At 42.3% G+C, this 27,299-nt stretch overlaps 1 protein-coding gene across 1 annotated transcript; it reads left to right on the top strand.

Moving 5' to 3' along the window:
* The first annotated feature begins 6,117 nt into the window (after positions 1 to 6,117).
* LOC142210124 (alpha-tectorin-like) lies at positions 6,118 to 7,682 on the top strand. Its single transcript, XM_075279151.1, has 4 exons — positions 6,118 to 6,174; positions 6,246 to 6,291; positions 7,085 to 7,290; positions 7,536 to 7,682. Exons 1-4 carry the CDS (start codon positions 6,118 to 6,120, stop codon positions 7,680 to 7,682), a joined length of 456 nt encoding a protein of 151 aa, XP_075135252.1.
* The last annotated feature ends 19,617 nt before the right edge of the window (positions 7,683 to 27,299 follow it).

The following is a 27,299-nucleotide window of genomic DNA, read 5'->3' as shown; positions in this document are numbered from 1 at the left end:
AACAGAGTCAGAGCATCGACAGTAAAGGTAGCAGGATAATCCTGCCTCAATGCAGGAACAAGAGTAAAACGGCCAGAGCAAAGTAACAAGTATGCAGTAAACAAATATGTACATACCGATACAAAGAATAGAAATGAACCTGGAGGGAATATCCACCCTGACCCCAACGTACGTTTCGGACAATGCTTTCTTCCGGGGGTGGTCCGGAAATATACATATATTTTAGCATTACTAGAGGTTCTAGTTTGGTGTCAACTTCACCTTTTTTTTACTGACCTGGCCCATTTCAGCAATGTTTTTCACAGTAATTTGTCTCAACAACAAAAACACCACCCTTAGACCCTACTTAAGGTGTATGTAAGCTCCTAGGCAAAATATTTTTTTTGGGTCAGATATCTCACCTCTGGGGCTTTGAATATGACTAGAAAAGGGCGAACCTCTCAATACAAGTTTTATATCAACCACGCATTAAATTGGCTTAAAAAAATAGTGTAGAACACTATCAGTTCTCCTAGCAACTTATCTATAAAACATAGTGTAGAGCACTGTCAGGGCTCCTAGTATCTTATCTATAAAACATAGTGTAGAATACTCAGGGCCCCTAGGAACCTATCTATAAAACATAGTGTAGAACACTGTCAGGGCTCCTAGGAACCTATCTATAAAACACAGTGTAGAATACTCTTAGGGCCCCTAGGAACCTATCTATAAAACACAGTGTAGAACACTGTCATGGCTCCTAGGGACCTATCTATAAAACATAATGTAGAATACTCTTAGGGCTCCTAGCAACCTATCTATAAAACATAGTGTAGAACACTGTCATGGCTCCTAGGAACCTATCTATAAAACATACTGTAGAATACTCTTAGGGCTCATAGGAATCTATCTATAAAACATACTGTAGAATACTCTTAGGGCTCATTTGAATCTATCTATAAAACATAGTGTAGAATACTGTCAGGGCTCCTAAGAACCTCTCTATAAAACATAGTGTAGAATACTCTTAGGGCCCTTAGGAATCTTTCATCCCCACGGTTTATTTCATTTAATTTTTATGTTTTCTTCATTTAATAGGTAAATAATCAACAATTTCTACTCCCAATCAAACTGAATAATAACACGGTGATATTATCGCAAAGTGGAACTTCATTGATCCTTCAGACTGATTTTAAGCTCAAAGTCATCTATGACTGGGACATGCTTCTGAAAATCACCATTCCTAGTAGATATTACAATTCTGTTTGTGGTCTGTGTGGAAATTACAATAATAATCCAAATGATGACCTTTCTAATAATGGAACAACATTAACACCGGTAGAGTATGGCAAATTGTGGAAAGTTAAAGAGACCAGTGATGGAGCCTGCCATGATGATTGCAATGGGGACTGTGTGACCTGCACTGCTGAGAAGAAAGTACTCTATGGAAAAAATCAGTATTGTGGCATTCTCACCCAGAGTAATGGACCTTTCAAAATTTGCCATGATAAGATTGACCCCAAGATATACAGAGACAATTGTGTCTTTGATATGTGTCTCAATGATGGCTACAATCAGATCTTGTGCCAGACATTAAAGGCCTATAGTGACGCATGTGCCCGGGAAGGCATACAAGTTGATGACTGGAGAACTAGAACTAATTGTCGTAAGTAAAATCTCAATATTTATATAAATGTAAGTTATCTATGGGATTTAGACATATGGGTAATAACAAATGGCTTGAATGAACTTCACAAATGGACACTTTGAATGAATACATAGAAATACATATGAAACTGCAGCCGTACATGCACAATTCCTTGGCTAAACCTGACAATTTTGGTGGATGCATCTTGATCGAGTATGTATGAGTATAGTAAGAGGGGGGTTTGGGTTGGAGAAATAGTGGTTAACTTATTTATCTGATTTTTTTATGTAATGTGTATGGTCAGGATAGTGTAGACTGTGGAGCAACCGTGTCTAAAAAACAAACCATAAATTGACCTACAGTCTACACATACCTGGAAATAGCCCTGTTCTCTACAGTTACACAGTCTGATGAACATCTAAGGCCATTACTACCTTTCCGAGACTAAAAAAATATTTTCAACTTTCCTCCTCGAAATGTGTTCCACTTTATCTCCACCATGTTTTATAGTTCAACTTTTTCTTTGGTTTATTATGGTTCTTATTGTTATTGCTTAATTATTTTTTTTAAAATCTTTTCTTCAGCTGTGAATTGTCCTAGTAACAGTACATATAACCAATGTGGAAGTGCTTGCCCTCCTACGTGCCTGGATCCAAAAGCACCATCCAAATGCTCCGAGCCTTGTATTGAAGTCTGCGAGTGTAATGAAGGATTTGCCATGATTGAAGGAACATGTCAGCCAAAGGCAAACTGTGGCTGCTCTTACCAAGGTCATTCTATCAATCCAGGTGACTCATTTTGGGAAGATACCGCCTGCCAGAAAAAATGTTTCTGTAATCCGGTCACTCGTAAAGTTGAATGCACCAGAACTAAGTGTGGAGATGGTGAACGGTGCTTGATCAAGGATGGAATCCAAGACTGTTATCCAGTCTATTACTCCACCTGCACAGCTTCAGGAGACCCTCACTATGTTAGCTTTGATGACTACCATTATGATTTCCAGGGAGCTTGCCAGTACCTGCTGTCAGGGCTATGTAAAAATAAAAGTAATTTAACTGACTTTCAAGTCATTGTACGCAATCAAAACCAAGGAAGTCTTCTAGTCTCTTCTTCCACCGCTGTTACTTTCAGAATATTTGGAAGAGAAGTCCAAATCCGCAGAGAGTACCCAGCAACAGTTTTGGTAAGTATATGCTTGGGGGAATCATGTTCACATAACTAGATGGATGTCCATCAGCTTTCTCCTACAAAACAATTCTAAAAAGAAAAATATTTGTCAATAAAAAGACATTGGGTCAGATGGGATGTACCAAGAAAATGTCCAAAATTATGGCACATAATATCTCTTATACCTCAGTTGCCACTTTTTAAGACAGTGATTGGAACATGATGGGAATCTAGACAGAATGGGCAGGAATTGATTCATCAGACTTACTATAATTCACGCCAGGCATGAGTTATACCAGAAATCTACACCAGTCAGGGGTTGATCTGAGTTCAGTTGCATGGAAACTCCTGACATATGGAAGTATTAAGAGGACGAAGCCTTTTAGTAATCCTGGAACTAAACACCAATATTAATTAATTCCGTCCATTGTTTCTTATTTCAGGTGGACGGAATCAAGTCTAATCTTCCAATAGAACTGAAGACAAAGGTTGGTAATATTGCCATCTCCCAATCTGGAAGACAATGCATTGTTCAGACCAACCTTGGAATCCGCGTGACATTTGACTGGGACGCACGAGTCGGTGTGACGCTCCCCTCAACTTACTCTGGATCTGTGTGTGGCCTCTGTGGAAACTTCAATGGAGATTCTACAGATGACCTTATTGATCGTGATGGTAAACTTCAACCTGATTTCCCTTTGTTTGGTCACAGTTGGAGAGAAGGGCCAAATGCTGACCAGTGCAAAATTGTCAAGGGAGGTAATTGTACCAACCTTCTAAAGCTAGAAGAAGAACAAATGAAGAACCTAAAGGAGTGTGGCATGGTGCTCAGTACCAAGGGCCCTTTTAGAAAATGCCATTCCAAACTTGAACCCTCAACTTATTTTAAGGACTGTGTTTATGATATGTGTTCATATGGTAAAAGACCAGACCTCATGTGTAGACTACTAACCGGTTATGCTGCCTCGTGTCAGGACTCTGGAGTTGTCATCGATAACTGGAGATCAGAATTTGTGTGTCGTAAGTATATTCATGAACAATAAGTTATATGAGCAAGTCCAAATCAATTGTATTTGGTAACCACGTAGAATTCAGCCATAATAGGTATATCACACACATGTTCCTATACCTGGACATGCACATGTCATATACCATCTCACTAGATGCCCATATTGATACGTATTTCTAATGGGTAGCTTATATGTTCATTACCAGGACTTACTGAGCTTAGAAGGCCCTTGGAAATCTAAAGGCTAGTTCACATGGGGGGCAGATTTTGACACCAAGAGTCAAATCCTGCCTGCCACGACTGTCGCGGTCACGGCTTCCCCCTCCCAAGTCGGCTCAAATAAATGGGTCGACTCCAGAGGTTGCTGCCGCCAGGCGGACATCCAGCTCGTCAAGCTGTGGAATCCACCTGAAGAAAGGGCAGCTCGCTAGCGGTCTCCATAGTCCACCATTGTTAGGGGGAGGATTATGACGTAGATTACACGCCATAATCTGCTCCCTCTGTGGCCGTGTGAACGGGTCCTAAGAAAACATGTCCTATCAATTCAAGGGTGGGGTAGACTGAGGACTCAATCAGAAAAAAAATCTAATATCTAAGGCCACATAATGTAAAAAAATAAATAATAATTTAATACAAATCTTTGTTCCATTTTCAGCTATGTCCTGCCCCCCGAACAGCAGATACAACGTTTGTGCCAGTGGCTGTCCTTCCACCTGCCTCTCTTTGTCAATGTCTACCAAATGTGATGCCACCTGCAGGGAAGGCTGTGAGTGTGAGAAGGGCTATGTTCTCAGTGGTACTGAATGCGTACCCTTGTCCCAATGTGGTTGTCTCTACAACTCCCAATACTACAAACCCGGGGACATCTTCTACCCAGAAAACACATGCGAGAATAAATGTACCTGCAACAATGGAGGGGCTGTCACCTGCAATTCCACTTCATGTGGTGACTATGAAATATGTAGCATTATCAAAGGTGTACAAAGCTGCAATCCAGTGGGATATGCCACATGTTCAGCCATTGGAAGAACAACCTTCAATACATTTGATAACTTTGGCTATGATTTCAATGGAAACTGCACTTATGTAATGTCGCAGACCCGCTTGACTGAAGGGTCAAAATTGACTGATTATGTTATCCAAATCAGGAACGTAGACGACTCAGTTACCATCAGTAAGAAGGTCATATTCCAAGTCTATAATTATACTGTAACCCTTATACAAGGAAGTGAAAACAAAATCCTGGTAAGACCATTTATATTTGTTTAATAGTTAATAGAATATGCTTTACTTAGAACTCAAACATTTCCCTACAAGGGAATCTTAAAGTGTACCTAAGCTTTCAACTTATTCTTTTTATAAAATTGATAGTAAATCCACTTCTGCACTATTTTTGTCTTGCTTCTCACTGGAGTATGAGAATCTCTTCTTTCACATGACACCCAAACCACTGTTCTATGTTTTATAATGGACAAATAGAACTAATTAAAAATTACCAACCCCAACAACCTTGCTTTATTAGAGGTTAAAGGGGTTGTCTCATTATGGGCACTTATCCCATATACAGAAGCTGAAATGCCAGACTCTCCAATGATTAGGAGGATGGGAGACGGAAAGTACCCATAAGGCGCTAGTGTGTTTGCATGACCAGTGATCTATTTACTTCTATGGAGTTGCTGGAACTGTAATCTCCAGAAGCACTTGCAGCCCCATAGAAGATTATGGCACTAGTGCTTCATTCACAAGGAGACCTTATTATGACTTTTGGTCCCTCCATTGACCTGATCACTGGGAATTAGTGTATAGGGTACAAGTGTTCATAATGGGACCACCACTTAGAGTAAATTTGTTTCTTGTTGACATCCAGCATATTCTCCGAAGTCAATGCCTAATGTTAATAAGCTCCTAATCCACTTTTTTATTTCTTTTACCCAGGTAAATGATATTCTTCGAAATATCCCCTTTGAGCTGGAGGCCGGTAAACTCAGGGCTGACTATTATGGTGGAGGACTTGTCCTTAAAACCGACTTCGGACTGGTCATTACTTTAGACAATGCCGTTCATGTAACTGTGCCAGCAACATATCACAACCAGACAAGTGGTCTGTGTGGAAACTACAATGATGACACTACGGATGAGCTAAGTCCATATGATAAGGATGCTTCATCCTATGCAGACTCTTGGAAGGAGCCAGAAGATTTCTGCACTACAGAAGATGTCTGCACCGGAGACAACCAAACTTGTTCTAATTGTCTCAGAGCAACACGGAAGGCTCTTTCTGAGGAAAACCTCTGTGGAATTCTGACTTCTCCAAATGGTCCATTCTCACCATGCTACCAAACAATTGACCCTAAAGCCTACTTCAGAAGCTGTATTAATACACTTTGCACAAAAACTGGAGAACTCTGTACCATTCTTCAAGGCTATGCAAAGCTTTGTCAGGATGCGGGTATAGCTATAAAACCATGGAGGACACAAAGTTTTTGTCGTAAGTACTAGATTTTTGCACCTTTGGTGAAGATCATGAAGAATACATGCGCTGTCTTTTCACTCATCGGCCATTTCCACTGATAAGTGTCATTGGGTTTCCTTACGCTAGGTTCACACTAGCGTTCGGGTCTCCGTTCTCAGCTTTCCATCTTCTGCACACAGCAAAAGTGATCTATACTAGAGCTGAGCGATCAGGATCGGAAAAGATCAGATTCCAATCCCAACCTTTTTTTGGCGGAATGGAGGTCTCAAGCATTGTGGGAACTAACGTGAGACCTCTATCCCGCCAAAAAAGATCGAAATCGGAATCCTATCTTTTACGATTCTGTTTGCTCAACCCTAATCTACACGAGATGTAAACCAGCCAATATGATATGGTCATGCATCGTCTACAGTTATTGAGAATATCGCCTATAGATAGGGATGAATTGAGGTTACTGGTGGCTCCTTGGCAAAAGATGTGGTGAAAAGTCATCCAACTTCAAGAACTTGAACCCTACTTGATTATTATTCCATCTACACATAAGAGGAGAGGGCATTCTTAATTAGGCACAATGGCAGTGTTTTTTTTATGGAAATTAGACACCTGATGTATCACAGGCTAAAATTAACCTGTGGTCTAGTACTCAACACGAACTTCATGATCTAATCTAGTTGTGATGATATCAAGTGGATCACAAGACCTGTCAGGGCTTTATGGAGGTCCACTCCCTACCATAAAGTCATCTTGCATAGAGTGGATATATATTGATAAATGACCATTGTCTAACACATATCTTTTATCTTTCCAGCATACACCTGTTCCCAGGAGCACAGTCATTATGAGCTTTGTGCTGATGTTTGTTCCACAAGTTGCTCTTCCCTCTATGACATTACCAGCTGCCCAACAACCTGCTCAGAGGGCTGCCAATGTGACACTGGATATTTCTTCCAAAATGGCCTCTGTGTCACTCCAGATTTGTGTAACAGATGCTTCCTAAACTCAGTGTTTTACACGGTAAAGAGCCAACAAAATGGCTTGTTTGCCTTCACCATTCTCCTTATTAGTCCTCATTTTACTTTTTCTTTCAACCCTTCTCCTTTTCTGTCTAACTCATATAAGTCTTCATTTTCTTTCTTCTCCCCATTCCACTTATTCTTTTTTTTAACCACTCATCAGTACTCTACTTTTTCTTCTCCTCTTCGTTACTTTGTAACAATGCATATTGAAGAGATGTTAATGGTGTGTCTCCTCTTTAAAAGATTAATGAAACCATCATCTCGGAAGACTGCAGCCAGACCTGCACTTGTACCCCTCGACATGTGATGGTCTGTGACTCCTACAGCTGTGCCTCGGATGAAATCTGCACCGTTCTAGGTGGAAAAGTCCAATGTATTAATAAAGGTTAGAAAACTTTTGGTTACGTGACAGAGCTTTTTTCACTTACTTTATATACTCAAGTATAAACCGAGATTTTGAGCAGTTTTTTGTGCTGAAAAAGTGCTCCTCAGCTTATACTAGAGTCATTACGGTACTTTTCTGCTAGCAGGTCAGGAACGCAGACCCCGCCCCCCACTGCTCCATCACTTGCCGGGTGACGTGGCCACATAAGCTCAGGCCCGCGCCCGGCGTGTGTCTGCTTCCTGGCATGCTAGCAGAAGTACCATAAGTACTTCTGCAGATTGAAATGTACAGCATCGCCATGCCCCTGGCAGTAGCGTGGCGATGCTGCGGCCCCGGCACCAACCCTGGTGTCTGTATGCCGGGTCTGTAAGGGCCAGTTCACACATGCTGATGTGTTTCGTCAGTAAGGAGTCCGCATGAGGACCCTCCTGGACGGAATACAAGCGCAACTGCAAGCGCTTTGCAGTTCAAGTGTACGGGCCCCATAGACAGTAATGGCTTCTGTGGGCTTGCCACGCACTGCCCACCTGAACGATTCGTGCAAGCCCACAGAACTCAATATAGTCTATGGGGCCCGTGCGCTTGAACTGCACAGCGCTTGCAGTTGCTCGTGTTCCTTCTGTAGGGGTCCTCATGCGGACCCTTACGGACGGAACACATCAGCATGTGTATTGGCACCGCTGCAGAGGGGTATAGAAATCGGCACCTCCACTGTAAGCTATTACAGTGGGTAATGCCGGAGCCTTCCCCCCCTCCAAGATTAAAATTAGCCCCGGGGGCCGGTCCCCACCGGTCCCATACCTTTAAAGTTGCAGGCCGGCTCCTGCACGATGAGCTCGCAGGAGCTGACCTGTTCTGATGACAGCCGGGAATCTAATGAAGGCTCCCAGGCCTGTCATCGCTATATTACTATTGCGGCTGGTCTATGACCATCCGTAATGGAAGATTATGAATGATAATCTGTTTTCCCTTAGCCCAAACAGCAGCACAACTGGGGTATTTCTGCCCCTGTGACCTGTTAGGACAGGTGGAACTTTTAATTAACTAACAGCTTTAACCCCCTATAAGAGGCCGACAGACCTCCTCCCCCTTGTGTTAGTACCAAAGTATGATTTACAAACAGAATTTTACAATAGATACGACTAGGGAGGGAGACTTGTGCTGCTGTTTGGGCTAAGGGAAAACAGATTATCAATCATAATCTTCCATCCCCCCTACGCCCAACCAGCAGCACAACTGGGGATTTAGCAAGTATAGCTTTACCCTAGGGTGGGTGATCCCGGCAGACCGATGTTAATACAGAATGTCCAAATGCTGTGGAATCCGCCGGACGCCAGTCCAGCCTGTAGTGCCTGGCGAAGGTCAGCTGCGAACTCCAGGAGGCAGCGGCACATATCTGTTCCATGGAAAGGAAACGTCTTTCAGCCCAGGACGTCGCCACTGATCTGGTGGCATGGGCACGGACAAACTCTGGTACCGGAAGGTCTTGAGCACGCAGGGAGCAAGTGATGGCTTCCCTGATCCACCTTGACAGGGTTACTTTTGATGCTTTGGCACCCCTGTTGTGGCCAAACACATTGACCAAAAGATTTTCCGACCTTCGGAAAGGGGCTGTACGGTCTAGGTAAATACGCAGTGCTCTGACCAAGTCCAGCTTGTGCATCTTCTCTTCCCACTCAGAAGTGGGAGAGGGAAAGAAGGCCGGTAAGGAAATTACCTGGTTGATGTTCTGAAGTGTAGGTACCTTTGGCAAGAATCCTGGGACGAACCTTAGTTGTACTCTGTCCGGGAAGAAGGTTATAAAGGGTTCCGAGGCTGCTAGGGCCTGTAGTTCTCCAACCCTCCTGGCGGAGGTTATTGCCAATAGAAAGGTAACCTTGTATGACAGGTACTTCCAATCCACTTCAGATAAAGGTTCGAAGGGGGGAGAGCAAAGTCCCTGTAGAACCGCAGCCAAGTCCCACTTAGGGACTGGAGGTTGTACCTGGGGGTGGAGCCTGACAGCCCCTCTTAGGAATTGCCTGATTAGAGGATCCTGTGATAGTTGAGTTTTCAGGAGAGCGGACAGAGCTGAAACTTGAACCTTCAGGGTGGCTGGTGCAAGCCCCCTCTCTAGGCCAGCCTGAAGGAATTCCATGACCGTATTTCTATCCAAGCTGCGCTGGTTATCTGTACACCAACCTTGGAATATCCGGGTGATCCTTTGGTAGCTCCGTTGGTAGATTCCGCTCTTGAATGGGCTAAAGTCCTTAGCACACCCTGGGACAATCCTCTATCTCCACATACGGCTCGGTTAACCTCCAGGCAGTGAGGTTGAACCTGTCCAGGTCCTGGCAGAGCTGTCTGTTTAGAGTTACCAGGTTGTGGACTGATGGAAGCCTCCAGTAGGTCCCTCGACTCATTAGGATGAGGTGGGTAAACCATGCCCTCTTTGGCCAGAACGGCATGATCACTATTGCCGAGGTCTGGTCCTGCCTGAGTTTCGCCAATACCTTCGGAATCATTGGAATAGGAGGAAAGACGTAAGCCAGTCTGAACCTCCAAGGTATTGACAAAGGGCCAAAGGGTTGTCTTCCCGGTACAGGAAGCAAAACCTTTCTACTTTGGCGTTGTATTGGGTGGCCATCAGATCCACCTCGGGGAGACCCCACATCTCGGTGAGCTGGTGAAAGATGTCCGGATTCATGGACCATTCGCCTGACGTCACTAGGCCTCTGCTGAGCTGATCCGCAAGGATATTCAAACGTCCTCGGATATGAACCGCTGACAACTGGGACAGATTTTTCTCTGCCCAGGCAAATATTAAGTTGGTCACCTGCAGGAGAGAGGGGGATCTGGTTCCCCCTTGCTTGTTGATGTAATGGACTGCTGTTAAGTTGTCCGTTCTTATCTTCACAGCTTGTCCCTGCAGGAGAGGAGCAAACATCAGAAGTGCACGGTGAACTGCCGTAAGCTTGCGCCAATTGGATGAGCGCGTTTTCTCCAGACGATTCCATGTACCTTGTACCGGGGTCTCCCCCAGATGCGCCCCCCATCCTGTGAGGGAGGCATCTGTTGTCAACAGGATCCAGGAGGTCTGGACCATGGACTTCCCGTCCTGAAGATGGGACCACCAAACCAGTGATCGACGGGTACTGATGGATAACTGGATAGGCTTCTGTAGTCCTGAAGGACTGTGGTTCCAAACTCTCAAGATCTCGCTTTGTAATGGGCGCATGTGCCATAGGGCCCAAGGAACTGTCTCGATGGTGGCGGAAATAAGACCTAGGACTTTCATGGCCGTCCTGATAGTAACCTTCTGGGTAATGGACAGGTGATGAGCCGCTCGACCAATCTTCTCCTTGCGAGGAGAGGGCAGGGAGATCGTCATACTGAGAGAGTCCAAGATAAATCCCAGGAACTGGATCCGGGTTGATGGAACCACTACCGACTTCTGCCAGTTTATTAGCCAGCACAGCTCGTTTAATAATGCCACTGTGATATCCAACTGTGTGGCGAGGACCTCCTTTGACTGGGCTTTTAGGAGCCAGTCATCTAGATATGGGACTATAAAGATCCCTTGGAGGCGCAGGGCGGCTGCGACCGGAGCCACTACCTTTGTGAAGGTGTGGGGGCCGAGGATATGCCGAATGGGAGAGCCGTAAACTGGAAGTGAGACAGTTTTCCCTTTAGATGTACAGCAATTCTCAGGAATTTCCTATGTGCCGGAAGAATAGGTACGGGGAGGTATGCGTCCCTTAGATCCAAGGTGACGAAGTGATCTCCGAGCTGCAGAAAAGGAAGAACCGACTTGATGGTTTCCATGCGGAACCGTACCTTGTGAATGAATCGATTCAAGTATCTGAGGTCGATAATCATCCGCCATCCACCTGACGGCTTGGGAACAAGGAAGACCGGAGAATAAACGCCTTGGCCGTGTTTTGAGCGGGGAACCGGCTCCAATGCGGCTTTGTCCACGCACTCTCGGACGGAATCTTCTAGATGAAGTTGTTTTGTGCCCTGAAAAGGGCGAGTTGTTACAAACTTGTCTGTGGGATATGAGATGAACTTTATCCTGTATCCTTCTTGGATCACTTGTAGGACCCAGGGGTCTTGCACATGATGAATCCATGCCGACAGATGGTGAGAAAGTCGGCCACCAACCGTCGCGGGGGCGCGGGGAGGGAGGGTCAGGTAGTCAGAAGGAAGAGCGCTTCTGTTGGTCACGGGCTTCAGGGCAAGCAGGCAGTTTAACATCCTCTCTCCCTGTTTAGAAAACGATAGAGGGAGAGAGGGACCTAAAGAAAACTAATAATTCCGCGGGAAGCGCCGGCCAGGCCCGGCGCGCATGCGCGGCAACCCTGGAAGCGGAAGTTCCGCCGTACGGGGAACACGGCCGCGAGCCGAAGCTTCCGCTCCGACCACCGGGGAACAAAGGTTCCTACCTGCCCGGATCCCTGCGGAGGGCCGGCAAAGCACGTGCCGGCCTCTCAGACCGGCAGGGAAGCAAGGCAGGCAGTCACCATAAAGGTAAAAAGAAATCTAGGCAGTATGGGGGAGAGGGACCCCCTCTAAGAGGACAATACACCTCTCCCCCCCTCCACCTGTCCTGTCCTGCACAGGACAGAAAAAACACAAGGGGGAGGAGGTCTGTCGGCCTCTTATAGGGGGTTAAAGCTGTTAGTTAATTTAAAGTTCCACCTGTCCTAACAGGTCACAGGGGCAGAAATACCCCAGTTGTGCTGCTGGTTGGGCGTAGGGGGAATAGTAATGTAGAGAATCTCCCATAGACGGCAATACACTTGTATTGACGTCTATGGGACTTGCAATCAAATGATTGCAGGTTCAAGTCCCCTAGGGGGGTTCTAATAAAATAGTGAAAAAAAAAGTTTGAAAAAATATAATAAATAAAAGTTTGTAAATCACTCCTTTCCTTTTCCATATAAGGGCGGGTTCACACCAGCACCCAATCTCTGTTATGCAGGTTTCCGTTTTCTGTCGGCAGAAGACGAAAATCGACATTCATTGTCTGCCAGTGAGCGTCTTCTGCTCTCTGTGGCAAAACAGATTTTTCTTTTACCGGACACACAGTCCTGCATGTCCGACTTTGTGTCCGGTTAAAAAAAAAAAAAAAAACGTTTCGCCGCGAAGGGCAGAAGACGCTAACCGGCGGACACTTTTCAAACCCATGAATGGGTTTGAAAACTGCCTGCCGATTTCCATCTGCTGCCCAATTTCTCGAGCAGGAAATGGAAACCTATATAACAGAGATCAGGCGCTGGTGTGAACCTGCCCTCGAAGTAGAAAATTACTGTGAAACATAGACATTAGGTATCCCTGTATCTGAAAGTGCTTGGTCTGCTGAATATAGGGTAACTGCAGTGCTCCTATTCCGTCGGGAAGGGGTTAATAGGAGCACTGCAGATCCCCTATATTCAGCCAGACTGAATTCCAAGTGGGGGGAAAAACCCCAGTCCTCAAGCTCAGGGAAGGGGCAGACAGACAACCAAAACACCCACTCCCCTTCCCCAGCATCTACTGCACCTAAAAATTCCAGCCATTTTAATTTTTGAAATTTTCCTGTAGCTGCTGCATTCCCCCCCCCCTAAGCTTATACTCGAGTCAATAAGTTTTCCCAGTTTTTTGTGGTAAAATTAGGGGTTTCGGCCTATATTTGGGTCGGCTTATACTCGAGTATATACGGTAGCTTTAGTTTAAGTTGTGTAGGATAATGTTAGCAAACTGGACCGAGTAAGGATCCACCTACTATATAAAGCTGCATTGCCATGATCAACCAGTCATTTATATATATTTTATTGTAGATCCTTGCAAGTCAGTGACGTGCAGAAACAAGGAACACTGTGAGGTTACTAATACAAATGTTCCAGTTTGTGTTCCTGACTTTACAACCACTTGCACTGGGTGGGGAAATAGTCACTTTACAACCTTTGATAGCTACAACTTTGACTTCCATGGCACCTGCACATATATTCTGGCTGAATATTTTGGTTCTGATACAACCTTGGAGTACTTCCGTATTGAAGAGAAGAATGAGAACAGAGGACTTCCAACATCATCTTCTGCCAGAGTGATCAATATCTTTGCATACAACTTCAACATTTCTTTCTTAAAGGATGAACCTGGACAAGTGCGAGTAAGTGCCGTTCATTTCTATTCAAGTTTGGGTAACCCCAACAAAACTCCTGTTACATATGTTAAGGTGGTCACAGGAAGTTCTATCTGCTATACATCAGACTTCCTCTGAAATCTAAGGTCAGATGGGATGAGAATAAGAAGAACGTATTGTATTTTACCCACATTAAAGAAATTAAGGAGCGGGAGTAGTAGAAACGCAATCAAAGAGTTTGAGTCGGAGTTGGGCCAGTGTTGAGTGGAACCAAAGTCAGCAAAAATTACCGTTTCTAGATACAAAATTAAATTATTAATTATTAAATTAAACATTAATTGATATTGTACAATTAATTAGATGCATAGGTTTGTTACATAAATACTTTCATAGAAATCACTATTTTCATCCCTGAATTTACTGCCCTTGTCTGACCATGGTTGACAACCATTTGTGAGGAACTTGGACCCGCAGTTGAAGTTAGGTTGTGAGAAAATAGAGGAGTCAGAATCAGTGGTTTAGGATCTGTCTCATGTCAACCCCTGTTCATATGCAGTAGTCCAGTAGAGGAGTGTGGCAAGGATGGGAGTAGAAGTAGTCTTTCAAGGTTAGGTTCACAATGGCTGAAGTGGTCTCTACCAAAATCTCTTACACTCCCCAGGGCTAGAGAATAAAAACTCCTTCTCCCACTATAAAGTCAAAGGTAGTTTCCATCAGCGTTTAATATCAGCGTTTAATAATAATAATAAATTTTATTTATATAGCGCCAACATATTCCGCAGCGCTGTACAATTTGTAGGGTTCAGATACAGACAGATACAAAACAAAGAACGTCATTTCACACAATGGGACTGAGGGCCCTGCTCACAAGAGTTTACAATCTATGAGGTAGAGGGGATGAAACAAGAGGTAGGAGGGGCGGCATTGCTTATACAGTGTTCAGACAATTTTGTAACAGAGGTTGCAGCCATTACACAAACAAAGCTTTATGGGTCGTCACTAGTAGTGTCCTTTAACATGTGGATAGAGCACGGACAAATATGTTAGGCTGAAAAGGCATCAGTAAGGGTTTGCATTAGGAATTGTTAGGCCTGTCTGAAAAAATGCGTCTTTAGTTTGCGTTTGAAACTGTAGAAATTGGGAGTTAATCTGATTGTCCGGGGTAGAGCATTCCAGAGAAGTGGTGCAGCTCGGGAGAAGTCTTGTATACGAGCGTGGGAGGTTCTGATAATAGAGGATGTAAGTGTTAGGTCATTGAGTGAGCGGAGAACACGGGTTGGGCGGTAGACAGAGATGAGGGAGGAAATGTAGGGAGGTGCGGCATTATGGAGAGCCTTGTGGATGAGGGTGATAACTTTATATTTTATTCTATATTGAATGGGCAGCCAATGTAGCGACTGGCACAGACCGGAGGCATCGCTGTAGCGTCTAGCCTGGTAGATGAGCCTGGCTGCTGCATTCAGAATAGATTGTAGAGGGGAGAGTTTAGTGAGGGGAAGACCGATTAGTAAGGAGTTACAGTAGTCAAGATGAGAATGAATCAGAGAGACAATGGCGTTTCTACAGCCATCATGGCACAGTCCAAATGAAATGACCTACTTCCATTACAATAGACCTGGCACATCATTCATTACATGTTTAGTTTTTATAACTAACCAGTGCGAGTACCTAGACATGGCTTCAAAAAATGGTTTGTCTCATGATGTAGAAAACGATCCTGTTTTATTTTCTTAAACTAAAATGAAACAAATGTTAGTGAAATGTTGAAATTTTATCTTTTGGTCTTTAATCCATAAATTTACATTTTTTTTGTAAATTTTCAGCTAAATGGTGAAATTATAAATCTACCTCTCATCAATGACAAATTCACGGTCACTCAAACTGGATTATACGCAGTCCTAAACACAGCATTTGGCCTTAAAGTGGAATATGGTAACAGTCGTGTGGAAATCACAATCCCAAGTAGCTATTATGCCTCCATGGGAGGTCTCTGCGGAAACCTCAATGGTAACCCTCGAGATGACAAAGTATCTCGTGACAACAAACCTTTGACTGTGATAACCCAGTGGGCGCGGTCCTGGAAAGTCTCTGATGATGATTATTGTTGTGACACTTGTGGAATCATCGAATGCAATGAAACTCAAACCAGCCTTTACGAAGAAGAACAATACTGTGGTCTTCTCGAGACTGATGATGGACCTTTCAAAGATTGCTATTCCAAAGTCAGCACTTCATTATACTTTAACAACTGTGTCAAAGATGTCTGTATTCGCAATGGCCTTGGCCTGTGTCAGGCTTTTGAAGCCTACGTTACAGCATGTAGAAAAGAAGGAGTGCTCATCCCGAACTGGAGGAACATTACAGGATGTGGTAAGCCCAAATTTGACCTTTTTTGGAGGGATGAGTATCATTTTGTTATGTAAAGCTCATTTTGTAAAATTGTCATTATACATTGAATGTTTTTTTTTCCTTCTTTGCTAGATATGAATTGCCCTAAGAACAGTCACTATGAGTTCTGTGGCACCGCTTGCCAAGCTACCTGCTTTGACAAAAACTCTCCAAACCGATGCACAGAACCGTGTGTGGAATCATGCCAAGCCAATGAGGGATATGTGCTTAGCGCTGGAGAATTAATTGATGTCACCTCCTGTGGTTGCATGTACAAAGATCTTTATTACAAGCCCAACCAAGAGTTTTGGTCTGATGATACATGTAGTGTTCGCTGTAGGTGTGACCCCCTACTTGGAATGGTAGTGTGCAGAAAAGACAAATGCCAAGACTCTGAGAGATGTATGCTGAGAAGTGGGGTCCGAGATTGTTACCCAGTAAGTTACTCCACATGTGTGAGCACGGGAGATCCTCACTACACAACATTTGATGGAAGGAAGTTTGATTTCATGGGCTCGTGTACCTATCAGTTGACTGGATTGTGTCCTTCAATGGATCCAAACCTCACCCCTTTCCAAGTTACAATTCAAAATGACAGAAGAGGGAGCAAAACTGTTTCCTACACAAAGTCTGTTACGTTAGAAGTCTACAATAAGACCATCACATTGACCAGGGACCATCCAAACAGAGTTTTGGTGAGTGTTTTACCAGTATATGTTATGATTAATAGTTGTACTGGGTTTCTTTGGAAGGAAATGAAGAAACATGAGGGTGTTTACTATCCTCCATAGTTATGAGCTCAATCATTTTATATATATATATATATATATATATATATATATATATATATATATATATATATATATTAAGAAGACTTTCTTCTGACAGTGACAGGATGATGAGAGTTGTTGTGTAGCAATCGGTGGACGGCCTCCTGTTGGGTACCCAGCATTAGAAAGTGGTCTCCAACCATTAAACTCTATATTAGTATTCAATGGAAAACCATAACTAAGAATTCTCGGACAAGAAAGGTGGCTAGAAAGGTATGATAGGAGTTCCAAGAGATGGAGAGTCATAATTTGAAGATCAGTATTCATCATCATTTATCTGTTCCCGCTCTCCACCATACTATTACGCCATGCTGAGCATATAGCTAACGCTCAGCAGTGTAGTAATGCCGCGGGCACATAAGCTGCACCTGCGACATTAGTACTGATTTTGGCTTTATTAAACAGCTGAGAGCCAGGATCAGCTACTGGAGTTGAAAGATACTCCTACTCTGAGGGATTAGCTGCTATTGATCACAGCATCCAGAGAGTCTGGCAGCAAGATCGTCCCCCTCCTGTCACCCCTCGGACACATCCTCCCCTGCGAAAACATCACGGGTTCCGAGGGGTTGCCATGACTTCCTATGCATAGTTCCCATAGAAACTAATGGGCAATGTTCTGCAATACAATGTATTGCAAGAAATTGCACATGGGATCTGTCCTCTTGATAGACATGTAAAAAGTAAAAAAAAAAAAAAAAAAAAAAAAAGTAAAAACACATAAAAAACAATAAAAAAAACCCCTTTATATTATAAAAAATATATAATGTAAACAAAAAATGAACAAATATGTTAGGTATTCCCACACATGGGGGAATATCCAAAAATAGTGGCGATGTTATTTATTATTACTATTTACGGCTTTTCTCAAAAAATAACAATAAAAAGAGATCAAAAAGTCATGCATACCAAACATTGGTACTAATAGAAATTACAACTTGTCCCGCAAATAAAGAGCCCTGAGATATCTCCACCAACAGGACAGTAAATAAGCTATAGGTGACCCCAATGTTCAACTTTTACATGTCTACAAATGCAAATATGGTAGTTTGGTAGTCCTAGGCTTCAGTCAATAACTTCTTACTATGACCATCTACAGGTATATGCTTTATAGGGTTGAGCCAATCTTGAGATTTCAAGATCGATTTTAAAATCCGATTTGTGATCATTTTCCAGCCGATCCCGATCGTGAAATTTGCTCGATCGGAATCCGACCTTTTCCGATCCCGATCACTCAACCCTAATGCTTTATATTTCCAATTTCTCTTTCCTGCAAACTACATATTAAAACAATTAGAATGCTTCAAATTTTATTTTTTAGGTTAATGGAGTTGCCAAATTTATACCTTTATCCCTGGAATCCAACAAAATCAAAGTGTTTATGAAAGGAGAACACGCTTTTGTTAGAACTGATTTTGAGGTTACCATCAATTACAACTGGGACAATTATGGCCGAGTAATGGTGCCCAACACATATGCTAATTCACTCTGTGGCCTGTGTGGGAACTTTAACCAGGATCCTAGTGATGACTTGACCCCGGATGGTACCAAAGAAGATCAAGTTGTGTTTGAAGAAAGGTATAGGGTTGGAGAAAGAACTGAATGCAACCCCGGGTGTATAGATGACTGCCCACACTGTAGTCCAGAGGATACTCATAAATACTCAGCTGGGAATTATTGTGGCATTATCAAGAAGACAGCTGGACCTTTCAGTCAATGCTACAATGTCATCGACCCTTCATTATATTTTAATGAATGCATTTATGATAGTTGTTTATCTGGAGGTCAATATTCCTCAGTATGTGGAGCCATTGCTAGATATGTCTCTGAATGTCAAGAAAAGGGAGTGACCATAAAAGCCTGGAGACAATATACTATATGTGGTAAGTGATGTCACTATCTATCAATCTTAGAAGATATTATGTTCTGAAAGTTCTTGTGTTACAGATATAACTGAACAATGAAAAATATGCAGGTTAACTGGGAATCTCTAAGTTGGTTGATGACCACAAAGTTTTTTCAGTAGCTTAGGCTAGAAAAACACCAGTCAATTGAGATATTCACAAGACCTTTCAATGCAAAGACAGTGTCTTCAAAACTATACAGTGTTTAGGAACTCCTAGGTCCCACGCATGTGATTCTCCGAGCTCTAGAAACCACTGGTTCAGAAGGACCTATAAAGTCAAAACTAGTAATAAAAGTAGTTCCAAATGTAAAATAAAGATGATCATAATGACTTTTTTCTTCTTTTAGATCCAATCTGCCCACCAAACAGTCATTATGAGCTATGTGGACCTGGTTGTCATACCACATGTTCAAACCTCAACTCTCTATCTGACTGCGTGAAGACCTGCACTGAAGGATGCTATTGTGATAGTGGCTTTGTGCTCAGTGGAGATACCTGTGTCTCCATGTCTCAATGTGGTTGTGACTACAATAATGTTTATTATCAACAAGGTCAGACATTTTATCCGAATGAACAGTGCAATGAGCAATGCCAGTGTACCAATGGACAGGTTGAATGCCAAGCAGCACCATGCAGCCGCAATGAAGAGTGCAAGGTGGTTAATGGAGTCATTGGTTGTCACTCTAAGACTACAGGCACTTGTCAGATGGCTGGTAATCGTCTCTTCGTTACATATGATGGTCTGAGCTACACCCTGCAAGGCTCATGTTCCTACCCCTTAACTGAAGTCTGCAGTGAAAACTTGGAACTTGGCAACTTTTCAATTACGGCTGAGAGTGGAAGTTTTGGAAGAGGCAACATAGCCGGGACAAGTTCATTGAAAGTAAATGTGCACGGGTATGAAATTATCATCAATCGAGAAGAACAATGGTTGGTGACGGTAAGTCAGTGGATGGATGGAAAATGGAATGTCTAATTTATTAGTTCTTTGTTAGGACTACCTGATAGTTAGGAAGCAATAGTAATATCACAGCCTTGTGATCTTTGGACCATATCAATTTCCAGTTTATACTTTAATGCTTCAGACAAAACTGAGGTGAGTTGGAGGCAGAGTAATAAATTCCCATGGGTACCAACATAAGGGATGAAGGGATGACACAAATTTAAAGGGTTTTTCAGGAATTATTAATGGATGACCTATCCTTAATAAATATCATTAATTGAAGAACACGGGACTGCCGACACCAGGGACCAAATCAGGTGTTTGTTTTATAAGTCAAGAGACAACACATTCTTTGGGCACTACCACTATAGAATGGCTGCAGCACTCAACCATGCCCTGTGGCCTCTTCAAAGAGCTGATCAGCAGTGGTCCCAACTTGGAAAACCTAGTGAATTACTTATTGTTCATGTGACAAGTATTGTATATTACTTAGAGTCTCAGGTGCATTATGAAACCACTGCTGTAAGTCTCCAACAAAGACAGACTGAGACTAATTTGGGCCCCTTAAAAAACTCTTGTGCCACTTATCAACCAAAGCTTTAAGACACTCAATTTGGAAAACAAAAATTGAGGAGCCCATAGCACTTATTATTTAGTCCCTGCTTTTAAGCTTTGTTATCAAAACCGAAGGAGCCGTGAAACTCTTTTGGCTATGAAGCTCCAATGCATTACTCTAGTGCCCAAATGAACAGTCTACCCATTTCTTGCCCTAAAACATCATTTATAGAATCATTTAATTTTATTTTGCACTTTTTTTTTTTTTTTTTTTTTTTTGCCAGGTGGATGGTGAAACCCGCATCTTGCCTCTCATACTGGACAATGGAAAAGTTGAAATCAACCAAGAAGGCTTCAGTATAGTCCTACAGACTGATTTCGAGGTGGTTGTCCGCTATGATACCATAAACTCTGTTTACATTGAAGTTCCTTCTGTTTACCAGAGTTCTTTGTGCGGCCTTTGTGGTGACTTTAATGGTCACTTTGATGATGACCTACGTCTACCATCTGGACAATTGTCGGTAACCACTGAAGAATTTCAGGCAGCTTGGGGTGTAGACAAAGACGGAAAAGACTGTAGCTGTAAAGAGAATTGTGAGGGTTGTGATAACTTGAGGTCAGCTATATTCAGCCGTGATAAGGCCTGTGGGCTTTTGCTGATAGAAGATGGACCGTTTGCTGACTGCTATGGACTAGTCAACGTGACTAACTATTTTAACCAATGTTTGATGGACATGTGTGCAAGTGATGGTCAAGTAGAGATCCTATGTCAAAGCCTTCAAGCTTATGCTTCAGTGTGTCAAGCATCTGGGGCCAAAATTCAATCCTGGAGGACATCAAATTTCTGCAGTAAGTAACTTCATCACTTCATAGTCCTTCATGAAGGATTCTGGTTAATAAGACCACCTTGGATGTACGGTATGATTACATAATGTCATACTTTGTCTTCTAGATTTGAAATGTCCATTGAACAGTCATTACGAGTTATGCGCTGATACTTGTGGTGGTTCGTGTTCTGTGGCCTCTGCACCTAGCTCTTGCACTCAGCAATGCTCCGAGGGTTGTGTGTGTAATGACGGATATCTTTTTGATGGAGGTCATTGCGTGTCTATGGAAAATTGTGGATGCGTTCACGATGGAAGATACTATAATGTAAGTCCATGCCTTCCCTTTATGGTATATCAGAATGCGCTGAAACTAGACATCTGATGATCCATGGTACCCCTAAAAACCATACAGGGAATTCCCCAGAAGACAGCAACTACTATTTGGTATGGGATAGTTGTAGAGGTTCTCTAGGAAAAAACAAGAAAAATAAGTAATGGGATTTCCCCCACAGTAAAAATGTTTGGAGTTTCTGGTGTATCATAGAATGCCCAAATAATATAGCCATGCAGTGCTCAAATAATAATGCATAATCCATAAATAAAGGCGTATATCCCAGGCAGTTACCTTTATATAAATTTGAGCACTAAGTCTAAGATCGGTGGTGCGAGTTCTTCATATCGTACTTATTCGGTCTAGTAGTATCCATTTGAGTAGTGATACGTGAGCCAAAGAGGTTGTACACCCATAAAAGTTCCCGATACACATTACACCGAGGTTGAGCCAAAAGGAATACAGCAAATGTATCCCATAATCATGAAATGATAACAAATCTCTTAATAGGCAGCAATACACAAAACATTCACTGGTTGGCCACACACAGAATGGATAGACATCACTATAAGGTGGCATGAAATCTTGTTGTTTTGAAAAACTAGTTATCTTGTGACACATATATGTAACCATGTCCAGGGAAAAGAGGAAAGGTAAGGAAGGACATAATTGTATTACATTCCTTTTTTGCTAATCTATTGGTAAGAAAAACCTTTAAGATGTTCTTACTATAAAGGACCTTATGTAAACTTAGTTCAATACATTGACTTATTGCTAAACTGAGCAACAAAGGCCTCCGGATGTAATGTTTTCTCTCCTTTTCTCATCAGCTTGGAGATTCGATTGTGTCCTCTGACTGTCTCCAGCAGTGCACATGTCAAAATGGTGGCATTGTTCAGTGCAGCCCATTTAGCTGCTCGGATACTGAGTACTGTAGTCTTCACGAAGGAAAGTATGGCTGTCTAGAAAAACGTGGCTTATGTACCCTTAGTAATAAGGGCAGTCTGGTGTCATTTGACAAGTTATCCGGATCTATTGCCTCTGACAACACCTTTGACTTCGCCTCCGTATGCAACTCTGATGATGAGACTTGGTTCCGAATTGTTGTGATTACTCAAAACTGCAAGAATGATGATGACTCTGACATCTCTGCAGTCCATGCTTATTTCCCAGAATTTTCAGTTGCTTTAAGTCCCAGTGGATCAGCCTGGGTAAGATGATTTTGACTCTAGAAATGTTTGCGTAACCTTAAACATTCACAACTCAAGGTTATATAATGTCAAACATATGAGTTCAGTTTTGCGTCTAGTGACATATAACAAAGGGATATCCATAGTATCTACTCCGTCCTATACCCTGGAGACCGACCAATCTAACAATACCTCATAACAGTAGCAGAAACTTCATTCATACCATGTATACTGTATAGTTCTATTGTTCTATCCCTTACCTTTGACCACATGTGAAGTAAATATTACATAGTACTGAGTACCTTTGGGAACCCTTGGTGTTTTAGGAATATTTCATCTTACACCAATAAAACCTAATACAAATATTAACTCTTGTGACTTGTTACTATAGATAAACGGTCGGACGATGAATCTTCCCTACTCACGTGGATCTGTGACTGTAGTGTCCACCAAGAAAGGATTGGTGATAAGAAGTGGTGAAGACATGGAGTTCACAATGAGTCAGAATGGAGATCTAAACCTCAGTGTGCACCAGAAATTCTCAGGATCCCTCTGTGGAGCTTGTGGGAACTATAACAAGAAGAAATCTGATGATCTTCAGATTCATGGAAAAAATTACATCTACAGTTTTTCAGAGTTCATTGTTTCGTTGAGATCCCAAGACTTTGTGAGATGGTAAGAGACCAACTTATATTCATCAGCTTACACTCGACAGTTATACCTATCAGATTATAGGTAACAGTTATAATCAAATCTGCATATGATAAGGTCCAACCCATAATCCCAGGTAATTTTCGTTGTCCTAATTGATATGAGCTAAGGGCTAGCAACGAGGTATTGATACCAGACATGAAATGTTGGTATTAACTCTTCTCTTAGCAGTGAAGAGAGAGCACTGACGTGCTTTATTAAAACAACATGGGGTTAAATAGTAGCAGAAAAAAGAAGTGATATAACAACAACGTACATTTCATATTCATTCCGGATTGGTATGATACATCTCAATTAAACCAAAAAAGTTTAAGCAGTTCCATATATAGCCAGCTACTCTCGGTCCTGCGTGTTAACCTTGGAGAGCTGTCTTCTGGCAGCAAGCCAAGCATTTGTTTTTCTTGCACCCATCCTGGATGCAGGCGCCATATTATCGTATAGCATTATACCAGTTTCGAGCATAAGTAACTATATCTAGCATTCAGCTTTAAAGGATAACAATGTTTTTCATACATTACATGATCAACACACAACGTTCTTGAACAGTTATCAGGGAGATTCCTACCTCCACCTTTCTCTGACACCTGTCTTTTATTGCTGGGAGTAATGTCAAAATAAGGTTTCTTGGACCCACCAGATGAAATGATTCTGAGGGACCATCTTCCAACAATACCGAAGGGAAAAAAGTGTAGTACTCATATAATCTGGGCTATTATTGTATTAGGGCCTAGACATTGCACCCCTAAAAGTTCTAACAGTTGCATGCCTTCCAATTCAATATCGTGGCGACCTGGAAAAAACAGGCCAGACACTAGAGATGAGTGGACTGGCTCGTAAAGAGCTTGGATCACTAGAATGCAAAATGTTGGTTCACCCCATGTGATTTCTGGGGCCCAATTGCAGGTCTCAGTGGTGACCAGGGACTGCTGATATCATCCAGAAGGGAGGCTGGAAGATGCTCAACAGATCCGAAAATAGGTTAGGGAAGGTGAGACACTTTGGGATCTAAAGAGACCCCAGAGTTTTATAATAGCACTTAGAAAATTAAACTTGTACGCAAACCTTGTGAATATTCTCGAAAGAAAATTCATGAGGTTCCCCCTTCACTACTAAGCACAACTCCACATATAAATCTCAACTAAACCATAAAGTAGTGGCATTGACCCAGAACACACCCAAGCAGGGACTGCTCCATCACCTTACATGGAACCAGCTAAATTCAGGACTCTGCTGGTCATAGGGCAGACATAAAGGCCAATTTAATTTTCTTTTGGCATCTCTCAAACTCATGTTACTACAGTCTATAAATTGTGTGTAATATTTTACCTGTTTTTGTCTCCTACAGTGTCCCCTGTGAAGCTGATGAAGGCAGCTACTTTTTCGAAGGTAGCTCCTCTGGATTCCCTCCGTTTTGCAAAACATAGATAAAGTTTACAGTGAAAATTTTTTTAAAAAAATGGGGACATTTTTTTAAAAAAATTCTATATTTTTCAGATTTTTTTAATGTAATAAATATAAATTTGACTTTCATAAATCAGAAAATATGATGTCTGTCCATCATACTCATGGATGATTTTGTACTGCTCAGTAAATGGATTTTATCTACTTGTGTGTTTTTGACCAATGTTTGGTTAGATTGTACTATATTATACTCCAGGGCTACGCTCACTATTCTGCTGGTACAGACATTACATTACTTATTCTGTACTGATCCTGAGTTACATCCTGTATTATACTCCACAGCTGCACTCACTATTCTGCTGGTACAGTCACTGTGTACATACATTACATTACTTATCCTGTATTATACTCCAGAGCTGCGCTCACTATTCTGCTGGTACAGTCACTGTGTACATACATTACATTACTTATCCTGTACTGATCCTGAGTTACATCCTGTATTATACTCCAGAGCTGTGCTCACTACTCTGCTGGTACAGTCACTGTGTACATACATTACATTACTTATCCTGTACTGATCCTGAGTTACATCCTGTATTATACTCCAGAGCTGCGCTCACTATTCTGCTGGTACAGTCACTGTGTACATACATTACATATCCTGTACTGATACCGAGTTACATCCTGTATTATACTCCAGAGCTGCGCTCACTATTCTGCTGGTACAGTCATTGTGTACATACATTACATTACTTATCCTGTACTGATCCTGAGTTATATCCTGTATTATACTCCAGAGCTGAACTCACTATTCTGCTGGTACAGTCACTGTGTACATACATTACATTACTTATCCTGTACGGATCCTGAGTTACATCCTGTATTATACTCCAGAGCTGAACTCACTATTCTGCTGGTACAGTCACTGTGTACATACATTACATTACTTATCCTGTACTGATCCTGAGTTACATCCTGTATTATACTCCAGAGCTGCACTCACTATTCTGCTGGTATAGTCATTGTGTACATACATTTCTTATCCTGTACTGATCCTGAGTTATATCCTGTATTATACTCCAGAGCTGAACTCACTATTCTGCTGGTGCAGTCACTGTGTACATATATTACTTATTCATAAGTTCATTAGTGAACTTCATTGCAATCCATTGCTTTTAACAGTAGTGTTACAGACAGAAGGAAGGTGCAGGTATGGTAATAGGGTACAATGACTTACTGGGCCCCTGTGCAGCTGTACAAATTGCCCCACACTGGTACATTCGCCTATTTGCCATTTAATTTCCTATAATGTATCCAAAACCCTTCTCCGCAGCATTCACAAGTAATTATAGTCTTCAGCCTCTAGGTGGCGCCTATGTAGAAGATATATTGCTACAACTTTCACTATCTGGGTGACAATGTTATCAAAGGGGTGTTACTCACATTCACAGACTCTTTTCATAGAATATTTTCTACATTGCCATATTTTGAAAGTTTTTTTTTTGTTTTTTTTTTTAAGAGTTGATTCATGTCTGCTCATGCTGTGCCAAAAACTGTACGGTTTTTGATGCCTGCGCCAAATACTTGTTCCTTACAGCCTTCACGTTTTTGTCCACGTTTTGCACCAAATATTTGTCTCATGGTGACTCCGAATATTGGAGCTTCTAGAAACACTCCATATTTCTGAAGGTCTGTATTACAGATTCACACATATGTCTAAGGCTAAGGCCCCACGGGACGATACGCAGCAATAAAGTGTTGCTGGAAAATTTGCGGTTCTTCCCACAGCACTTTAAACATCGAGGCGTGTACAGTCCTTTAACGGAAAGTGGGCTTGGGATTCCCTAGAATCCCATCCATTTTGCTTGTTCTGTAAAACGCTGTGATTTCTGTCCGCACGGCAGCATTTCCGCGAGTATCACGCTCATGTGTACGGGCGCATAGAAAAGAATGGGTCAGTGCGCTATTCATGAAATACACGGATAGCACACTGACCCACACCACAGTCTGCAAGGGACCTAAGGATCACAGGTCATCAATTCTAATGTAAGAGTCAGATAAATTGTCCCATAACTATCCCATGACCCACATTAGACTTTATGCTAAGGTTACAATGCTAGATATTTTATGCCAGGGTTTTTAGGAAAGGGGGGGGGGGTTAGTTCTGGGGTATATTCGGTTGTGGTGTGGGTTTCCTCCCACGGTATAATACCCTCTTATGGCCTCTACAAAATATAATGTCCCCAGGTCCCATATAGTATAAGGTCTCAGACCTTAATGACTGTGTTCAAGACCTCTGGGGGCTTGAAAAAAAAAAAAAAATAGACAAGGTTGTGAATCGCCAGTCTAAACTGTACCTACCGATCACTCAAGGCTACTATAGGCTGATGTTAGTTGTCAGTCCCAAAAAGGAAAAAAATCTTCAAAAAAGGTTAAA

The sequence above is a fragment of the Leptodactylus fuscus genome, chromosome 6, assembly GCF_031893055.1.
Source record: "Leptodactylus fuscus isolate aLepFus1 chromosome 6, aLepFus1.hap2, whole genome shotgun sequence".
NCBI lineage: Eukaryota > Metazoa > Chordata > Amphibia > Anura > Leptodactylidae > Leptodactylus > Leptodactylus fuscus.
This window is presented reverse-complemented; position numbering and strand designations above follow the sequence as displayed.